Source organism: Lichenostomus cassidix, unplaced genomic scaffold (genome assembly GCF_008360975.1).
Source record: "Lichenostomus cassidix isolate B80296 unplaced genomic scaffold, HeHo_3.0 HiC_scaffold_817, whole genome shotgun sequence".
In the NCBI taxonomy this organism is placed as follows: domain Eukaryota; kingdom Metazoa; phylum Chordata; class Aves; order Passeriformes; family Meliphagidae; genus Lichenostomus; species Lichenostomus cassidix.
The window spans coordinates 28780-49373 of record NW_028147905.1 but is presented as its reverse complement, the minus strand read 5'-3'; the positions used below and the strand labels follow the sequence as shown (position 1 = coordinate 49373).

The 20594-nt window shown below is 53.2% G+C and overlaps 1 protein-coding gene across 2 annotated transcripts in view; it reads right to left on the bottom strand.

Annotated features, from left to right (window-relative positions):
* Positions 1–794: 794 nt before the first annotated feature.
* The window catches only part of LOC146420565 (cartilage oligomeric matrix protein-like), a 28827-nt gene continuing 9027 nt past the window's right edge, over positions 795–20594 (bottom strand). For both annotated transcript variants that reach the window (XM_085048126.1, XM_085048128.1), the window contains 16 exons: positions 19465–19637; positions 14902–15039; positions 13842–13919; positions 12836–13003; positions 10418–10522; positions 9230–9337; positions 7727–7886; positions 6836–6954; positions 5213–5265; positions 3565–3758; positions 2698–2876; positions 2522–2570; positions 2098–2294; positions 1820–1992; positions 1498–1637; positions 795–1364 (listed from right to left, as the gene is read on the bottom strand). In XM_085048126.1, coding sequence (XP_084904252.1) covers positions 1318–1364; positions 1498–1637; positions 1820–1992; positions 2098–2294; positions 2522–2570; positions 2698–2876; positions 3565–3758; positions 5213–5265; positions 6836–6954; positions 7727–7886; positions 9230–9337; positions 10418–10522; positions 12836–13003; positions 13842–13919; positions 14902–15039; positions 19465–19637 — 2081 coding nt within the window. In that variant the 3' untranslated portion in view covers positions 795–1317. The remainder of the gene's footprint in view (positions 1365–1497; positions 1638–1819; positions 1993–2097; positions 2295–2521; positions 2571–2697; positions 2877–3564; positions 3759–5212; positions 5266–6835; positions 6955–7726; positions 7887–9229; positions 9338–10417; positions 10523–12835; positions 13004–13841; positions 13920–14901; positions 15040–19464; positions 19638–20594) is intronic.

Here is a 20594-nt window from a genome sequence, read left to right as displayed (position 1 = left end):
CCCCTTAGAATTAAACTTTGTAGTGTTCCTGTTCTTTGTATTTTGAGTTGCATCTTATTTATACGGCGCAGTGTAGGCATGGATTGCATGTCGGTTTTCTATGCGGGCACCACGACATTCTGACTGTGTATTATAAACCATTTTTACCTTTTTAAACAGGGAAAAAAACCAACAAAAAAAAAACAAAAAAAAAACCAGAAACAAACAAAAACCAACACAACAAGCTCATTGTGTGGAATTTCTATACTGCAAAGCCAAACACTACATGGACGTCCTCTCTTGGTTTGTGTTATTTATTTTCCGAGGCGGTTTGGGGCGGGCGGGGGGCGGGCAGAGCCGTGTGTGCGTTGCCTTATGTGGGCTTGACCAATTTTATCAAAATAAAGGCCTGAAGGGGTAAAATCCGCTGGTTGTTTTCTTCGGGGGGCTGAGGGGTGGGATGGGAAAAATGGGAAAAATGGGAAAAAGGGAGAGAATCCCAAATGTGGCTGTGCCAGGTGGGAATTACTCCTGGGAGTAAAGTGGGGTCTGAGCAGGGGGCAGTGATAGAGCATTTCCAGCTTCTCAGCCCCTGGTAGAGCTTTAAATTAAAAATTTAATTAAAAAATAAATTAATGTCAAGCTAATTTATTGTTCCAACAAGAAGCAGGCAGGGCAGAGCAGAGAGGGAAGTTCTGAGGAAAAGGTGACTCCATGCAGTGGCACTTCCAAAAAAATTCCCAATTCCTCTGGAGAGTTTCTCCCTTCCCCACCTGCAAGGGAAAACCTTCAGAAGAGAGAAAACAACACACCCATGACCAAGGAGAAATCCAGAATTTATTATCCAGCATTCCAAGTGTTCATTATCCAACATTCCACAACAAAGATACTCTCCTTAAAGTGCTTTTTATTTTATTTTTTTTTAATTAAAATGAGCAACTTGCACCGAGGCTGCTCCGCCGTCCTCCTCAGCCTGGCGCTGGCTTTGCTTTGCAGCAGCTCTTGAGGAGGAGAACAACATTCCCACTCAGGAGCCTTGGAGTAGGGAAGAGAGAAGATTCCTGGGAATCATCTAAACTCACTCCAGCAATCGCAGCTGCTGCGGGGAGCTCCCAGCACGGCCGGCAGTTTGGGGTTTGCAGCAGCTCAGGCTTCTGGTCACACTCCCTGTCTCCACCTCTGCCCCTCCTGCAGGACTTGAGGAGCTGCTGGAGGAATTTGCCGTCGGGGAAGAGGCGCTGGAGGCTGCAGTGGGATGTGCTGACAGTTCTTGGGGCAGAATTCCAGAGCGGGAGCAGGTTGGGGAGCAGGTTGGGCTGCAGGACGTGCCGAGGGGAGTTAGTCCTGCTGCACTCGGAAGGTCTCGTAGTCCTCTGGGATGGTGTCTGGGGATTGAAGCAAGGAGGATCAGCAGGAGGAACAGATGGAAAATGGATTGGTTTGCTGTCCCATTCCTGAGGCTGAGCAGGTGAACAGCTGGAAAACAGCACAACTCCAGCTCTGCCTTCCCAAACTCACCGTTGCAGCGATAACGGAGGTTGGACCAGATGATGTTCTCCTGGGAGAAGCAGAAGACCCCGAGGCGTCCTCCTCTCATGGTGGTGTCCAGGACAACCCCGGTGTCTGCCACCACCTCAGGGCCCTCGTAGAAACGAGCCCTGCAGGACAGTGAGGCAGGCAGTGACCAGCAGCTCCCCAGGCCTCATGGACACCCCTGGATCCCTGGCAGTGCCCAAACCCAGCCTGGAGCAGCCTGGGATGGTGGGAGGTGATGAATTCCCTTCCAACCCAACCCATCCTGGGATTCCCTGGCTGATTTTCCTGTGGGAACTGTCCTCACCTGATGTAGCCAACCTGAGGTCGGTGCTGCAGGAACCAGCGGTACGATGTCTTGTCCTTCCAGCCCGAGTTCCTGGGGTCCTTCCAGAGCAGCTTCACCTGGTCTGTGGTGTCTCCCGTGTGCCACAGGGAATTCCTGAGGTATTCCCCAGGGCCAGTTTTGGATTTCACTGCCTGGCACAGAGCAGAGAGCAGTCCAGGAGTGCAGAACAGATTCACCACAGCTGCTTATCCCAGGGCAAAACCCACCCAGGAGTTCCCTTCCCACATTTCCTTTACCTTCAGCTGAATCCCAGGCTCTGCCACTGCCCGGAAGGGATTTGCCTGCCAGTAGGTTTGCTCCATCTGCTTCCACATCACCACGTAGAAGCTGGAGCTGTCCTGGTAGCCAAAGATGAACCCGGCATAGTCATCATCTGTGGCTGTGTTGACGTGGAAAGTGCCCTCGAAATCCACCCCGTTGAAGGCTGTGTACCCTGGGAGGGCAGGAGAACAGAGCTGGAATCCCAGATTGCCAGAATTCCAGAATCCCAGAGTCCCAGATTCTGCATTCTGGGATAAAACAGATCCAGGGTTCAGCTGGATTGAGCCTAGGGGAATATGGACTCTGTGCTGCAGGAGTCAGGGGATGGAACTGTGGAGTTTGGTTGATCAAAGCTGCACCAAGTGGGGATTTTCCAATGGGAAAAGGGAAATTCCTCACCTACAGCCAGGCCAGGGTCGCTGTTCATGGTCTGGACAATCTCCATGCCCTGCAAATGAGCAATTTTGAGTTTTCAGTGCAATTCCAGACACACCAAATCCCCTCTTGCTCCAGGATTTGGGCACTGCAGAACCTCAGAGCCTTTCAGGGAAAACCCTCCAGGACATTCCCCGTACCTGGTTGAGGACAATCCAGTTGGGGTCAATCTGGGCGTCCCCCTCGGGGTCCAACACCACCGTCTGGAAAGCCCTGAAGTCGGTGAGAGTCACCTCGGCGTTCTCGGGACAAACGTCGATCCTGTCGATCACCATGTCCCTGTCGAAGTCATCCTCGCAGACGTTCCCAATGCCATCCCCTGCGGAGGAAGGAGCAGCTGCTCTGCCCTGTGCTGGGCTTGGCTCAGCCCTGGGCAGGGCCAGGAGCTGCTCAGGGGAGAGCAGAGAAACCCCAAAACCATGGTGCTGCTGGGAGAGAGAACTGACCCTGAATGGGATCCCCAAAGTGATCCCAAATGTGATCCCAAACATGACCCCAAACATGACCCCAAATATGACCCCAACCATGATCCCAACCATGACCCCCAATATGACCGCAAAACTGACCCCAAATGTGATCCCAAACCTGACCCTGAACATGATCCCAAAGGTGATCCCAAACATGACCCCATATATGACCCCATATGTGATCACAAATGTGATCCCAAGTGTGACCCCAACCATGACCCCAAAGAGGATCCCAAACATGACCCCAAATGTGATCCCAAATGTGATCCCAAACACAACCCCAAATGTGACCCTAACCAAGATCCCAAATGTGATCCCAAAACCGACCCCAAACACGACCCCAAATGTGATCCCAACCATGATCCCAACCATGACCCCAAATGTGACCCCAGCCATGACCCCAAATGTGACCCCAAACCTGACCCCAACCCCGATGCCGAGGCTGTTCAGACCCAGAAGTGTCCCAAGGCTGGCTCAGGTCACTCCCGAGGAACCCCAAATCCCCCAAAGCTCCCAGCAAACCCCACAGACTCCCCTCACCATCCGAGTCCTCCTGGCCGGGGTTGGGGACCAGCCGGCAGTTATCGGGGCCAGGGGGCCGCAGGTCGGGGATGCCATCGTCGTCGTCGTCCTCGTCACACTCGTCCCCAAGGCCATCGTTGTCTGTGTCCACCTGCGAGCTGTTGGGCACTGTGGGGCAGTTGTCCCGAGAGTCCTGGTGGCCATCGCCGTCACTGCAGGGACAGGGACAGGGACAGGGTGGGGACAGGGTGGGGACAGAGACAGGGACAGGGTGGGGACAGGGTGGGGACAGGGACAGGGACAGGGTGGGGACAGGGACAGGAACAGGGATGGGACAGAAACAGGGACAGGGATGGGACAAGGATGGGACAGAAACAGGGACAGGGATGGGACAGGGTGGGGACAGGGTGGGGACAGGGACAGGGACAGCGTGGGGACAGGGATAGGGACAGGGATGGGACAGAAACAGGGACACGGATGGGACAGGGATGGGGACAGGGATAGAAATGGGATAGGGACAGGGATGGGACAGGGTGGGGACAGGGACAGGGACAGGGATGGGACAGGGACAGGGATAGGAACAGGATAGGGACAGGGTGGGGACAGAGACAGGGACAGGGATAGAAATGAGATAGAGACAGGGATGGGACAGGGACAGGGTGGGGACAGGGACAGAGATGGGACAGGGATGGGACAGAAACAGGGACAGGGATGGGACAGGGATGGGACAGAAACAGGGACAGGGATGGGACAGGGATGGGGATAGAAACGGGACAGGGACAGGACGGGGAGAGGGACAGGGTGGGGACAGGGATGGGATGGGAGAGATGGGACAGGGACAGGGACGGGACAGGGACAGGGACACGTCAGTCACAGAAAACCCCCTGATGCCTGATGATTTTTGTCCTTTTTATACTCTTTTATACACTTTTATACCCTTTATATACATTTTTATCCCCTTTCCCTCTCCTCACACCCTTCACAAACACTCCTTGTACTTTAGCCCCAAATGTTTATAACTCTGCAGTTTGATATTTAGCTTAGTTTGGGATTTTCCAGGGTGGGATGATGAAATATTTATAATTATCCCAAAACTAGAAGCTCCAACCTTGGACAGAATCTCCTCTCTGGAATATATTTTAGTAAATTAAGCTGTAATCTCATTTGGGGGGTTAATTAGAATAGGTGGACAATTACTTCATTAATTAAATTTCTTATTAGGAGATTTCAGGTAGATTTAGGCTAATTTGTGAGCTCCATAAATTTGTATAAACATTATTCACTGTGAGCTTCTTGGGGTGTTTCCACCTTTGAGCACCTAAAATCCTATTAAAAACCAAAATAATTCCCTAAAATCCTATTAAAAACCAAAATAATTCCCTTTTTCCCTTTACTGCTTCATATTTCTCCAGCTTTGAAGGAATCACCCCGAGTTGGATCCTCGGCAGGAGCAGCAGGTTGGTGATTTTAGCCCCAAAAATTTGTCAGGAATGTTCCTGGGAATTCTCTGTGCTTCCCTGACCACTTCTCCTGGAGAAAATATTCCCCAAACCTCCATATTTTTATGGGATGAGGCCAAGCCAGGCTGTTCACAGCATTTTTCTCCCTTCATTCCCAGGATTTCGTGCAAATAAATGGAATTTTGGATTTTCTGGTGAGGTCTCACCTGTCCTGGTTGGTGTCACAGACATCTCCCACCAGGTCGTGGTCAGTGTCTTTCTAGAAAAAGGGAAGGAAAAATAATTTCAATTTTCCAGAGATTGAGAGGAGAAAAGGAAAGGGAAAATAATTTCAATTTTCCAGAGATCGAGAGGAGAAAAGGAAAGGAAAAATAATTTCAATTTTCCAGAGATCGAGAGGAGAAAAGGAAAGGAAAAATAATTTCAATTTTCCAGAGATCGAGAGGAGAAAAGGAAAGGAAAAATAATTTTAATTTTCCAGAGATCAACAGGAGAAAAGGAAAGGGAAAATAATTTCAATTTTCCAGAGATCAGGAGGAAGAACAGGGAAAAGAAGGAGAAGAGTTCTTGGGGGATTTTTGGGGAGAATTCTGAGGAATCCCAGAGGTGAAGCAGGGCAGGAATTAAAAACCCAAAGTGCCAAATCTCCTCTCTGGCTGCCTGAGGGAATGAATTCCCTTTGTCCCCAGGGGATGGCATTGTCCCCAGGGCAGCGCTGGGGTGACAGCAGTGTCCCCAGAGCTGGGGTGACAGCAGTGTCCCCAGAGCTGGGGTGACAGCAGTGTCCCCAGGGCAGAGCTGGGGTGACAGCAGTGTGCCCCAGAGCTGGGTGACAGCAGTGTGACCCAGAGCAGGGGTGACAGCAGTGTCCCCAGAGCTGGGGTGACAGCAGTGTGACCCAGAGCTGGGGTGACAGCAGTGTCCCAGAGCTGGGGTGACAGCAGTGTGACCCAGAGCTGGGTGACAGCAGTGTGACCCACAGCTGGGGTGACAGCAGTGTGACCCACAGCTGGGGTGACAGCAGTGTGACCCAGAGCAGAGCTGGGGTGACAGCAGTGTGACCCAGAGCTGAGGTGACAGCAGTGTGACCCAGAGCAGGGGTGACAGCAGTGTGACCCAGAGCTGAGGTGACAGCAGTGCCCCAGAGCAGAGCTGGGGTGACAGCAGTGTGACCCAGAGCTGGGTGACAGCAGTGTGACCCAGGGCTGGGGTGACAGCAGTGTCCCCAGAGCTGGGGTGACAGCAGTGTCCCCAGAGCTGGGTGACAGCAGTGTCCCCAGGGCAGGGGTGACAGGAGTGACCCAGAGCTGGGTGACAGCAGTGTGACCCAGAGCTGGGGTGACAGCAGTGCTCAGAGCTGGGGTGACAGCAGTGTGACCCAGAGCTGGGTGACAGCAGTGTCCCCAGGGCAGGGGTGACAGGAGTGACCCAGAGCTGGGGTGACAGCAGTGCTCAGAGCTGGGGTGACAGCAGTGTCCCCAGAGCTGGGTGACAGCAGTGTCCCCAGGGCAGGGGTGACAGGAGTGACCCAGAGCTGGGTGACAGCAGTGTGACCCAGAGCTGGGGTGACAGCAGTGCTCAGAGCTGGGGTGACAGCAGTGTGACCCAGAGCTGGGTGACAGCAGTGTCCCCAGGGCAGGGGTGACAGGAGTGACCCAGAGCTGGGGTGACAGCAGTGCTCAGAGCTGGGGTGACAGCAGTGTCCCCAGAGCTGGGTGACAGCAGTGTCCCCAGGGCAGGGGTGACAGGAGTGACCCAGAGCTGGGTGACAGCAGTGTGACCCAGAGCTGGGGTGACAGCAGTGCTCAGAGCTGGGGTGACAGCAGTACCTGGTCGGGGTTGCTGAGGGTGGGACAGCTGTCACAGGCGTCCCCCACGCCGTCCCCATCGCTGTCCCGCTGGTCAGGGTTGGGGACTCTGCGGCAGTTGTCCATGGGGTTCTTGATCCCTGGAAAACAGGCAGAGGATCCATAAAAATTCAGGGGAAAATCAGGATAAAGCAGAGATTTCAGGATTTGGGGTTGTTGGGTTAGCCCTGAGCAGGTGTGGGGTCACCCTGGCCTGGCCCAGCCTGGGTGGCACTGCCCAGCAGGAGCAGAATGAGATGTCACCTTGTTTGTCACCCCAAAAGCCAAGCTGTGCCACATCCCAGCAGGGAGTCTGTCACCCTAAAAGCAGGATCAGCCTGGAATGTCACCCTGTTTGTCACCCCAAAGCTGAGCTGTGCCCCATCCCAGCAGGGAGTTTGTCACCCCAGGAGCAGGATCAGCCTGGGATGTCACCCTGTTTTGTCACCCCAGGAGCAGGATCAGGATGGAATGTCACCCCAAGTTTGTCACCCCAAAGGCAGGATCAGCCTGGAGTGTCACCCCAAGTTTGTCACCCCAAAAGCCAAGCTGTGCCCCATCCCAGCAGGGAGTTTGTCACCCCAAAAGCAGGATCAGCCTGGGATGTCACCCTGACTTTGTCACCCCAGGAGCAGGATCAGCCTGGGATGTCACCCCTAGTTTGTCACCCCAGGAGCAGGATCAGCCTGGAATGCCACCCTGAGTTTGTCACCCTGAGTTTGTCACCCCAGGAGCAGGATCAGCCTGGCATGTCACCCCCAGTTTGTCACCCCAGGAGCAGGATCAGCCTGGGATGTCACCCTGAGTTTGTCACCCCCAGTCTGTCACCCCAGGAGCAGGACCAGCCTGGCACGTGTCAGGGCTCAGCCTCACCGTCCCCATCCATGTCATCGTCACACTCGTCGCCCTTGCCGTCGCCGTCGATGTCCCTCTGGTCGTTGTTCTTCACCTGCCGGCAGTTGTCACACGCGTCCCCAAAGTTGTCCTTGTCGGTGTTGCGCTGGTCTGTGTTCCTGGTGTACACACAGTTGTCCTGCGGGGACAGGGGACACGGGCTTGGGGACACCAGCAGCTCCTCGGGGTGTCCCCAGCCAGGACTGACCCAGGAGAGACTCCTGATGTCCCTCTGATGTCCCTTTGGTGGGCAGATGTCCCTCTGCCTGGCTTTGGGTCCTTGGGGCAGCCAGACTGGGGCTGTGCTGGGAGCTCTGGATCCATATTGGGAGCTCTGAATTCCCACTGGGATCCCTAAATCCTCACTGGGATCCCTAAATCCTCACTGGGATCTCTAAATCCACATTGAGACTTCTGAATTCCCATTGGGACTTCTGAATTCACACTGGGATCCTTAAATCCACACAGGGACCTCTGAATCCACATCGGGACCTCTGAATTCCCACTGGGATCCCTAAATCCACACTGGGACTTCTGAATTCCCACTAGAACCTCTAAATCCACACTTTGAATTCCCACTGGGACCTCTAAATCCAAACTGGGATCCCTAAATCCACACTGGGATCTCTGAATACACACTGAGACCTCTGAATTCCCATTGGAATGTCTGAATTCCCATTGGGACCTCTGAATTCCTACTGGAACCCCATAGTTCACGCTGTGACCTCTGAATTCCCAGTAGGACTTCTGAATCCACACTGTGACTCTTTAATCCACACTGAGACCTCTGAATTCCCACTGTGATCCCTAAATCCACACTGGGAGCTCTGAATTTCCACTGGGACCCCTAAATTCACACTGTGCTCCTTAAATCCACGCTGAGACCTCTGAATTCCCAGTAGGACTTCTGAATCCACACTGAGACTCCTAAATCCACAATGAAACCTCTGAATTCCCACTGTGGCTCCTAAATCCACACTGGGACCTCTAAATCCACATTGGGACTTCTGAATCTACACTGAGACTTCTGAATTCCCACTGGGACCCCATAGTTCACACTGAGACCTCTGGATTCCCATTGGGACCTCTAAATCCCCACTGTGATCCCTAAATCCACGCTGAGACCTCTGAATCCACACTGTGACCCCTAAATCCACATTGGGACTTCTGAATTCCCACTGTGATCCCTAAATCCACACTGGGAGCTCTGAATCCACACTGGGACTTCTGAATTCCCATTAGGATCTCTGAATCCCCACTGAGACCTCTGAATTCCCACTGTGACCCCTAAATCCACACCGTGACCTCTGAATTCCCATTAGGATCTCTGAATTCCCACTGGGACCCCTAAATCCACACCGTGACCTCTGAATTCCCACTAGGATCTCTGAATTACCACTGTGACCCCTAAATCCACACCGTGACCTCCAAATTCCCACCGTGACCTCTGAATTGCCCCTGGGACTCCAGCAGAGCTCCAACCTCAGCGTTGGGGATTCCATCCCCGTCGGCATCATCGTCACAGGCGTCCCCAATGCCATCCCTGTCGGCGTCCTCCTGGCCGGAGTTGGGGACTGTCATGCAGTTATCCTGCGGGGACAGGGATGTGGCAATGGCCTGAGGGGCTCACTGCCACCCCAGGGCTGTCCCGGGGTGGCATTCCCGGATTTTTCCCAGATTTTTCCTGGATTTTTCCCCAGATTTTTCCCGGATTTTTCTTGGATTTTTCCCAGATTTTTCCTGGATTTTTCTCGGATTTTCCCCGGATTTTCCCTGGATTTCTCCCGGATTTTTCTCGGATTTTCCCCGGATTTTCCCTGGATTTCTCCCGGATTTTTCTCAGATTTTTCTCAGATTTTTCCCGGATTTTCCCAGATTTTTCCCAGATTTTTCTCGGATTTTTCCCGGATTTTTCTCGGATTTTCCTCAGATTTTCCCTGGATTTTTCCCGGATTTTTCCCCAGATTTTTTCCAGATTTTCCCCAGATTTTTCCTGGATTTTTCCTGGATTTTCCCCAGATTTTTTCCAGATTTTCCCCAGATTTTTCCTGGATTTTTCCCCAGATTTTCCCCAGATTTTTCCCAGATTTTCCCCAGATTTTTCCCAGATTTTCCCCGGATTTCCCTCGGATTTTTCTCGGATTTTTCCCCAGATTTTTCTCGGATTTTTCCCCAGATTTTTCTCGGATTTTTCCCCAGATTTTTCTCGGATTTTTCCCAGATGTTCCCCGGATTTTCCCCAGATTTTTCCCTGATTTTTCTCCAGATTTTTCCCGGATTTTTCCCTGATTTGTCCCCAGAATTTTCCCGGATTTTTCCCAGATTTTCCACAGATTTTTCTCGGATTTTTCCCCAGATTTCCCCCAGATTTTTCCCAGATTTTTCCCCAGATTTTTCCCGGATTTTCCCCAGATTTTCCCCAGATTTTCCCTGGATTTTCCCCAGATTTTTCTCGGATTTTTCCCCAGATTTTTCTCGGATTTTTCCCCAGATTTTTCTCGGATTTTCCCCAGATTTTTCCCTGATTTTCCCCAGATTTTTCCCGGATTTTTCCCCAGATTTTTCCCCAGATTTTCCCCAGATTTTCCCCTGATTTTTCCCGGATTTTTCCCGGATTTTCCCCGGATTTTCCCCAGATTTTCCCCGGGAGAAGGGCGGCGCCGCCCTGACCTTGCGGCACTTCTTGTCGGAGCAGCGCTGCTTCTCGTCGGGCACGCCGTCGATGTCGGTGTCCTTGCCGCACACGTAGCCGTTCCCTGCCCACCCCACGAGGCACTGCGGGGCAGCAGAACGACAAAATCAACACCCCCGATGGCCACAGCACCCCAAAATCTGCGGTTTGACACCAATCCGGGGTGAAAAGCCCTACGGGAAACACATTTCTGGGATTTGAACAGACGGATTCAGAGGTTTGGCTCGGAGGGAGTGGATTGTTCCTGATCTGCTCCGGGAATGCTCCGTGCCCCAGGGATCTGCTGGGCTGCGGGAAAAGCAGAGCCCAGAGAACAGGGAGAGGGTCGGAGGGGATGGGAGAGGATCGGGAATGTCGGGAGAGGATCAGGAGAGGATCAGAGGGGTCGGGAGAGGATCAGGAATGTCGGGAGAGGATCAGGAGAGGGTCAGAGGGGTCGGGAGAGGATCAGGAATACCGGGAAAGGATCGGAGGGATCGGGAGAGGATCAGGAGAGGATCAGGAGAGGATCAGAAGGGTCGGGAGAGGATCAGGAGAGGATGAGGAATGTCGGGAGAGGATCGGAGGGATCGGGAGAGGGTCAGGAATACCGGGAGAGGATCAGGAAAGGATCAGAGGGGTCGGCAGAGGACGAGGAATGTCGGGAGAGGATCAGGAGAGGATCGGAGGGGTCGGGAGAGGATCAGGAGAGGATCAGAAGAGGATCAGGGGTGTCGGGAGAGGATCAGAGGGGTCGGGAGAGGATATGGAGGGTCGGGAGAGAATCAGGAATGTCGGGAGAGGATCAGGAGAGGATCAGGGCATCGGGAGCAGCCCAGGGAGGAGCTGTGGCCGCAGGAACAGGGCCGAGCAGGAATATTTGGGAAGGGAGGAGCTCTCCAGGAGAGGGCAGTGGCAGACCCGGGAGAGGAGATCGGGATGAGGGAATGCAGAGCGAGCAGAGCGCGGGGGGATCGGAGCAGACCCCAAATCTGGGAGGGCTGGATCAGACCCCAAATCCGGGAGGGCTGGATCAGACCCCAAATCTGGGAGGATTGGATCAGACCCCAAATCCCGGGAGGGTTGGATCAGACCCCAAATCTGGGAGGGTTGGATCAGACCCCAAATCCCGGGAGGGCTGGATCAGACCCCAAATCCCGGGAGGGCTGGATCAGACCCCAAATCCCGGGAGGGCTGGATCAGACCCCAGATCCCAGGAAGGGCTGGATCAGACCCCAAATCCCAGGAAGGGCTGGATCAGACCCCAAATCTGGGAGGGGTTGATCAGACCCCAAATCCCGGGAGAGGCTGGATCAGACCCCAAATCCCGGCAGGGATGGATCAAACCCCAAATCCCGGGAGGGCTGGATCAGACCCCAAATCCCGGGATGGTCGGACTGGCCCCAGTCTCAATAGGGTGGAACTAGCCCCGATTCCAGGGCTGGGATAATTTCCCCGATTCCAGGGCTGAGATCATGCCCCGATCCCAAGGCTGGGCTCAGCCCCAGGCTGATCATTTCCCTGATTCCAGGGATAGGATCATCTCCATCTCTCCCGGGATAGGATCAACCCCGATCCCGGGGCTAGGATCATTTCCCTGATTCCAGGGCTGGGCTCAGCCCCATCTCTCCCGGGACAGGATCATTTTCCCAGTCCCAGGGATAGGATCATCCCCATCTCTCCCAGGATAAGATCACTCCCCAACCCCAGGGCTCAGCCCCATCTCTCCCGGGATAGGATCATTTTCCCAATTCCAGGGCTAGGATCATTTCCCTAATTCCAGGGCTGGGCTCAGCCCCATCTCTCCCGGGACAGGATCATTTTCCCAATCCCATGGCTCAGCCCCATCTCTCCCGGGACAGGATCATTCCCCAGTCCCATGGCTCAGCCCCATCTCTCCCGGGTTAGGATCATTCCCGAACCCCAGGGATAGGATAATCCCCATCTCTCCCGGGACAGGATCAGCCCCCAACCCCACGGCTCAGCCCCATCTCTCCCGGGTTAGGATCATTCCCCAATCCCCGAGATAGGATCATCCCCATCTCTCCCAGGACAGGATCCCCCCCAACCCCATGGCTCATCCCCATCTCTCCCGGGTTAGGATCATTCCCCAGTTCCAGGGATAGGATCATCCCCCATCTCTCCCTGGACAGGATCACCCCCCAATCCCCGGGATAGGCTCATCCCCCTCTCTCCCGGGTTAGGATCATTCCCCAGTCCCGGGGATAGGCTCATCCCCCTCTCTCCCGGGTTAGGATCATTCCCCAGTCCCGGGGATAGGCTCATCCCCCTCTCTCCCGGGTTAGGATCATTCCCCAATCCCGGGGATAGGCTCATCCCCATCTCTCCCGGGATAGGATCATTCCCCAATCCCAGGGATAGGCTCATCCCCCTCTGTCCCGGGCGGCTCCCCGCACCTGGCAGGACAGCGAGCCGTCCCTCTCCACGATGCACTCTGCCTTCTCGTGGCACGGGCTGATCTCTCCGTTGGGGCAGCGGTGGGCGCTGGGGACAGCCTGGCTGCGGCAGCCGCTCTGCTGATCCCCCACAAAGCCCGGCTTGCAGGCGCCGCACTTGTAGGATCCCTGCGGGAAAGGGGAGGAACTGCAGCGGGAAAACCGGGAAAGCTCTGCCGGAGCCTGGGATGGGGTGTGGGGTGGGGAATGGGAGCTTGGGGGAGAGATCCGGGAATGGGGTGGGATTGTGGGGTTGTGGGATTGTGGAGTCATGGAATCGTGGGATAATGGGATCATGGGATCATGGAATTGTGGGATCATGGAGTCATGGGATCATGGGATCACAGAATTGTGGGATCATGGAGTCATGGGATCACGGGATAATGGGATCATGGGATCACGGAATTGTGGGATCATGGAGTCACAGAATCATGGGATAATGGGATCATGGGATCATGGAATTGTGGGATCATGGAGTCATGGGATCACTGGGACCATGGGATCTCATGGGATCATGGAATCCCAGAGTGGTTTGGGTTGGAAGGACCTTAAATCCCATCCCATCTCATTCCATCTCATCCCATCCCATCCCATCTCATCCCATCTCATTCCATCCCATCCCATTCCAGGGACACTTTTGACCATCCCAGGTGCTCCAGGCTGGCCTTGGACATTCCAGGGATCCAGAGGCAACCACAGCTGCTCTGGGAATTCCAGCCCAGCCAGGAATTCCTTCCCAAAATCCCAGGAATTCCTTCCCAAAATCCCACCCAAAGTCCCCTTTCCTGGTGGGAAGTCATTCCCTGTGTCCTGTCCCTCCATCCTGATCCCAAATCTCTCCTGGAGCCCCTTCAGGCCCTGCCAGGAGCTCTGAGCATTCCCTGGATCCTTCCCTCCCCAGGTGAGCATTCCCAGCTCTCCCAGCCTGCCTCCAGCCCTCAGATCCTCCCCAAATTCCCGGATTTACCCGAGTGTTGATGCAGATGGAGTTGGGGACACAGCTGGTGGCAGCTCCTGTCTCACACTCGTTGATGTCGGTGCACACCTGCCCAGGAGAACAGAGCACACCTGGACTCCATCCCACCCCAAATCCGGGGTTTGGAGCAGAAGCCAAGCCCTGCACACCTCACCAGCCCAGTTTTCCTGCTGAAGATCCCAGCAGTATCCCAGACCCCATTTCTGGAGCCACCAGAGATCCCAAATTGGGGGAATTTGGGACTCTGGGAGAACGGCTGAGCTCTGAGCTGTGAGCTGAGCTGCTGGAATATCCTCATCGTGGAAGAGGATCCATGGATTTGGAAGCTCAGGGGCTGCAGCCCATGGTGAGCCCCAAATTCCCAGAGCCACGGGTGGGACAATGCATCCCAAAAACCCACAGTCAGCCTGGGCTGGTGGGATTTGGGCTTTAATCCACCTGGAGCTGTCAGGGGAGCTGGGAAGGGGTGGCACCAGCTGTGTCCCAGCAGGAAGAATTCCCATTCCCGTCATTCCCATTCCCATCCCCATCCCCACCCCATTCCCATTCCAATTCCCATTCCCATCATTTCATTCCCACCCCATTCCCATTCCCATTCCCATCATTTCATTCCCATTCCCATCATTCCCATTTCCATTCCCATCATTCCCATTTCCATTCCCATCATTCCCATTTCCATTCCCATCATTCCCATTTCCATTCCCCATCCCCAGGATGTCCCCACAGGTTCTGGAATGTTCTGTCCAGCCCCTGGCAGAGGAGGTGGCTTTGGGGCTGAGCTGTCAGGATTTCCCCTCTCCCTGCACTCCCAGAATCCCAGAATCCCAGAGCACTTTGGGTCAGGAAAGGACCTTCAATCATCCCACTCCCACCCCAGGGACACCTCCCACCACCCCAGGGCTCCAAACCCCATCCCAGCCACCCCCAGGCATCCAGGAATTCCCGGAATCCCATCAGAAATCCACCTTCAGGCAGCACCACCTCCCATTTCTCCAAACCCCAACCACAGCAGGGACAGAATTGCCGTTTTTTGGGGACACTCTGGGGTTACCTGTTTGTTGGCCCTGGCGAAGGAGAGCCCCACGCCCTCCAGGAGCTGCCCGGTGAAGCCAGGCGGGCACGGGTCACAGCGGAACCCCGGAGAGGTGTTGGTGCACTGCACCTTGGGGAAGCAGGGGTTGGCATTGCACTGCAACGGGACACAGGGACAGGGTCAGATGGGATAGGGACAGGGCTGTGCCAGGACAGTGCTGAGCCAGGGCTGAGCTGTGCCAGGGCTGTGTTGAGCCAGGACAGTGCCAGGGCTGAGCCAGGACAGTGCCAGGACTGTGCCAGGACAGTGCCAGGGCTGTGCCAGGACAGTGTTGAACCAGGACAGTGCCAGGACAGTGTTGAACCAGGACAGTGCCAGGACAGTGCCAGGGCTGAGCCAGGACAGTGCCACGGCTGTGCCAGGACAGTGCCACGGCTGTGCCAGGACAGTGCCAGGACTGTGCTGAGCCAGGGCTGTGCCAGGACAGTGTTGAACCAGGACAGCATCAGGACAGTGCCAGGACTGAGCAAGGGCTGAGCCAGGGCAGTGCTGAACCAGGACAGCAGCAGAACAGTGTCAGGGCTGAGCCAGGACAGTGCCAAGACAGAGCCAGGACAGTGCCAGGGCTGTGCTGAGCCAGGATAGTGCCAGGGCTGAGCCAGGGCTGAGCCAGGACTGAGCCAGGACAGTGCCAGGACTGTGGCAGGGCTATGCTGAGCCAGGACAGTGCCAGGACTGTGGCAGGGCTATGCTGAGCCAGGACAGTGCCAGGGCTGTGCCAGGACAGTGCTAAATCAGGACAGCACCAGGACAGTGCCAGGGCTGAGCCAGGTCAGTGCCAGGACAGTGCCAGGGCTGAGCCAGGTCAGTGCCAGGGCAGTGCCAGGGCTGTGCCAGGACAGAGCCAGGACAGTGCCAGGGCTGAGCCAGGGCTGTGCCAGGGCTGTGGCACCACTGACACCAGATGATTTTTGCCTTTTTCTTCTCCACATTCATAGCCTTCCCAGTACTTTTCCCAACCCTTTTCCCCAGCTAGAAAGACCAAAGGGTTTGCAGTTTCCAACCTCCAAACCACACTCCCTAAAACAGCCCTCAGTGTCTGCCCAGCCAGGTTTGATTTAGGGGCAGAGCAGCCCTGCGGTTGGGATTTGCTGTTGCAGGGATTATCTGGGATGTGTTTGATCCCTTTTCACCTCATCAATCCCATCTCAACAAATCCTCGGCAGACGAGGCTGCTCTGGCTTTCCAAACTCTCTGAGTTCCAAACTCCAAACTTCCAAACTCCCAAACTCTCCAAGTTCCAAACTTCCAAACTCCCAAACTGCTAAACTCTAAATCCTAAAGTTCCAAACTCCCAAACTCTCGAAGTTCCAAACTTCCAAACTGCCAAACTCTAAATTCTAAAGTTCCAAACTCCAAACTCCAAACTTGCAAAAACTCCAACTCCCAAATTTCCAAAGTTTTAAACTTCCAAACTTCCAAATCTCAAAGCTCCAAACTTCCAAATTATGAACTGCCAAACTCCCAAAGCTCCAAACTTCAAAACTTCTAAACTTCAAACTTCCAAACGCCCAGACTTCCAAACTTTTAAACTCCAAACTGCCAACTCCCAAAGTTCCAAACTTCCAAACTGCCAAACACTAAATCCCAAAGCTCCAAACTCCCAAACTTCCAATTCCCAAAGCTCCAAACCTCCAAACTTCCAATTCCCAAAGCTCCAAACTTCCGAAGTTCAAAACTTCCAAACTGCCAAACTCTCAAACTCCCTCCCTGTGTGCTACAAACCCAAGGATTTATTCTGTTTGATCCTCTTGGAGGAAATCCCAACCTGCCCAACCCCAAACCCTCCCGGGCAGGGCGAGGCACACAATTCCATCTCCTGCAGGCTTTCCCCGCCAACCCCGAGGCAAACCCTGTGACATTCCCAGGAAGCAGAGCAGATTCCCAGGGCTGTTCTCACCTCGTTGATGTCGCTGCAGTGGGTACCATTCCCGGAGAATCCCGTGGGACAAGGCCAAACTCCAAACTAAGTTCTAAACTTCCAACTCCAAACTTCCCAACTCCCAAACTTCCAAACTCCCAACTTCCAAACTCCCAAACTTCCAAACTCCCAAACTTCCAAACTCCCAAACTTCCAAACTCCCAAACTTCCAAACTCCCAAACTTCCAAACTCCCAAACTTCCAAACTCCCAAACTTCCAAACTACCAAAGTTCTAAACTTCAAACTTCCAAACTCCCAAACTTCCCAACTCCCAAAGTTCTAAACTTCAAACTTCCAAACTCCCAAACTTCCCAACTCCCAAAGTTCTAAACTTCAAACTCCAAACTTCCTAACTCCCAAACTCCCCCGCTGTGTGACAAACACAATTCCATCTCCGGTGACATTCCCCGGAAGCAGAGCAGATTCCCAGATTCCCGGGGCTGTTCTCACCTCGTTGATGTCCGCACAGTGGGTACCGTTCCCGGAAAACCCCGCAGGACAAGGCCAAACTCCAAACTTCCAAAATCCCAAACTCCCAAAGTTCTAAACTTCAAACTCCAAACTTCCAAACTCCCAGAGTTCTAAACTTCAAACTCCAAACTTCCAAACTCCCAGAGTTCTAAACTTCAAACTCCAAACTTCCAAACTCCTAAAGTTCTAAACTTCAAACTTCCAAACTCCCAAACTTCCCAACTCCCAAAGTTCTAAACTTCAAACTCCAAACTTCCAAACTCCCAAACTTCAAAACTCCCAAACTCCCAAACTTCAAAACTCCCAAACTCCCAAACTTCAAAACTCCCAAACTCCCAAACTTCAAAACTCCCAAACTCCCAAACTTCAAAACTCCCAAACTCCCAAACTTCAAAACTCCCAAACTCCCAAACTTCAAAACTCCCAAACTCCCAAACTTCAAACTCCAAACTTCCAAACTCCCAAACTCCCAAACTTCCAAACTCCCAAACTCCCAAACTCCCAAACTCCCAAACTTCAAAACTCCCAAAGTTCTAAACTTCAAACTCCAAACTTCCTAACTCCCAAACTCCCCCCCCGTGTGCTACAAACCCAAATTCTGTGGATCCTCTTGGAGGAAATCCCAACCTCACCAACCCCAACCCCTCCGGACCTGACAAACCCCAAACCCTCCCGGGCAGGGCGCGGCACACAATTCCATCTCCGGTGACATTCCCAGGAAGCAGAGCAGATTCCCGGGATCCCAGGGCTGTTCTCACCTCGTTGATGTCCGCACAGTGGGTACCATTCCCGGAAAATCCCGCGGGACAAGGCCAAACTCCAAACTAAGTTCTAAACTTCCAACTCCAAACTTCCCAACTCCAAAACTTCCAAACTCCCAAACTTCCAAACTCCCAAAGTTCTAAACTTCAAACTCCAAACTTCCAAACTCCCAAACTTCCAAACTCCTAAAGTTCTAAACTTCAAACTTCCAAACTCCCAAACTTCCCAACTCCCAAAGTTCTAAACTTCAAACTCCAAACTTCCAAACTCCCAAACTTCCAAACTCCTAAAGTTCTAAACTTCAAACTTCCAAACTCCCAAACTTCCCAACTCCCAAAGTTCTAAACTTCAAACTCCAAACTTCCTAACTCCCAAACTCCCCCACTGTGTGACAAACCCAAGGATTTATTCTGTTTGATCCTCCTGGAGGAAATCCCAACCTCACCAACCCCAAACCTTAAGTCCTGCAGATTTTTCCCAACATCCCCGAGGCAAACCCTGTGACATTCCCAGGAAGCAGAGCAGATTCCCAGATTCCCGGGGCTGTTCTCACCTCGTTGATGTCCGCACAGTGGGTACCATTCCCGGAAAATCCCGCGGGACAATGCCAAGCTCCAAACTAAGTTCTAAACTTCCAACTCCAAACTTCCTAACTCCAAACTTCCAAACTCCAAACTTCCAAACTCCCAAACTTCCCAACTCCCAAAGTTCTAAACTTCAAACTCCAAACTTCCAAACTCCCAAACTTCAAAACTCCCAAAGTTCTAAACTTCAAACTCCAAACTTCCTAACTCCCAAACTCCCTCCCTGTGTGCTACAAACCCAAGGATTTATTCTGTGGATCCATCCTCTTGGAGGAAATCCCAACCTGACCAACCCCAACCCCTCCGGACCTGACAAACCCCAAACCCTCCCGGGCAGGGCGCGGCACACAATTCCATCTCCGGTGACATTCCCAGGAAGCAGAGCAGATTCCCGGGATCCCAGGGCTGTTCTCACCTCGTTGATGTCGCTGCAGTGGGTGCCATTCCCCGAGAACCCCGCAGGACAAGGTCAAACTCCAAACTTCCAAACTCCCAACTTCCAAACTCCCAAACTCCCAAAGTTCTAAACTTCAAACTCCCAAACTTCCAAACTCCCAACTTCCAAACTCCCAAAGTTCTAAACTTCAAACTCCAAACTTCCAAACTCCCAAACTTTCAAACTTTTAAACTCCCAAACTCCCTCCCTGTGTGCTACAAACCCAAGGACTTATTCTGTTGATCCTCTTGGAGGAAATCCCAACTTCACCAACCCCAACCGAGGCAAACCCTGTGACATTCCCAGGAAGCAGAGCAGATTCCCAGATTCCCGGGGCTGTTCTCACCTCGTTGATGTCCGCACAGTGGGTACCGTTCCCCGAGAAGCCGGCCGGACAAGCCCCGCAGCGGAAGGCCGCGCCGCTCTCGAAGCAGGGCACGCCCGGGAAGCAGGGGTTGGGGCTGCAGCGGTTGAACTGCGTCACGGTGATGACAGGACCGGTGACCTCGGTGCGCATCCCTGGGGACAAGGGGACACTGCTGGGAACGGCCTGCCGGGCTGCTCCCGGGGGAGGCGTGGGGGAAAGCCTTGCTTGGGAAATGGGAGAAATCTTTGTTTTGAAAATGGAGGAAAAACCCTGATTGGGAATGGAGGAAAATGGGGAAAAGCTCTGTTTGGGAATGGAGGAAAATGGGGAAAAGTCCTGTTTGGGAAATGAGGGAAATCCCTGTTTGGGAATGGAGGAAAATCCCTGATTGGGAATGGGGGGAAATCCTTGTTTTGAAAATGGAGGAAAATAGGGAAAAGTCCTGTTTGGGAATGGAGGAAAATTCCTGTTTTGGGAATGGAGGAAAATACGCTTTGGGAAATGGGGAAAATCCCTATTTTGGGAAATGAGGAAAAGCCCTGTTTGGGAAATGGGGGAAATCTTTGTTTTGAAAATGGAGGAAAATCCCTGATTGGGAATGGAGGAAAATGGGGAAAAGTCCTGTCTGGGAAATGGGGGAAATTCCTATTTGGGAATGGAGGAAAATCCCTGATTGGGAATGGAGGAAAATGGGGAAAAGCTCTGTTTGGGAATGGAGGAAAAGCCATTCTTTGGAAATCGGGGGAAATCCTTGTTTTGGGAATGGGGGAAATTCCTGTTTGGTAAAGGGGGGGAAAGCCTTGTTTTGAAAATAGAGGAAAATCCCTGTTTGGGAATGGGGGAAATCCCTGTTTGGGAAATGGGGAAAAGCCCTTTTGGGAATGGGGGAAAATCCTCTTTGGGAAATGGAAGAAAATCCCTGTTTTGGGAATGCAGGAAAATCCCTGTTTAGGGAATGGGGGAAAAATCCCTATTTTCAGAATGGAGGAAAAGCTCTGTTTGGGAATGGGGGAAAATCTCTGTTTGGGAAATGGGGGGAAAGCCTTGTTTTGAAAATAGAGGAAAATCCCTGTTTTGGGAATGGAGGAAAATGGGGAAAAGTCCTGTTT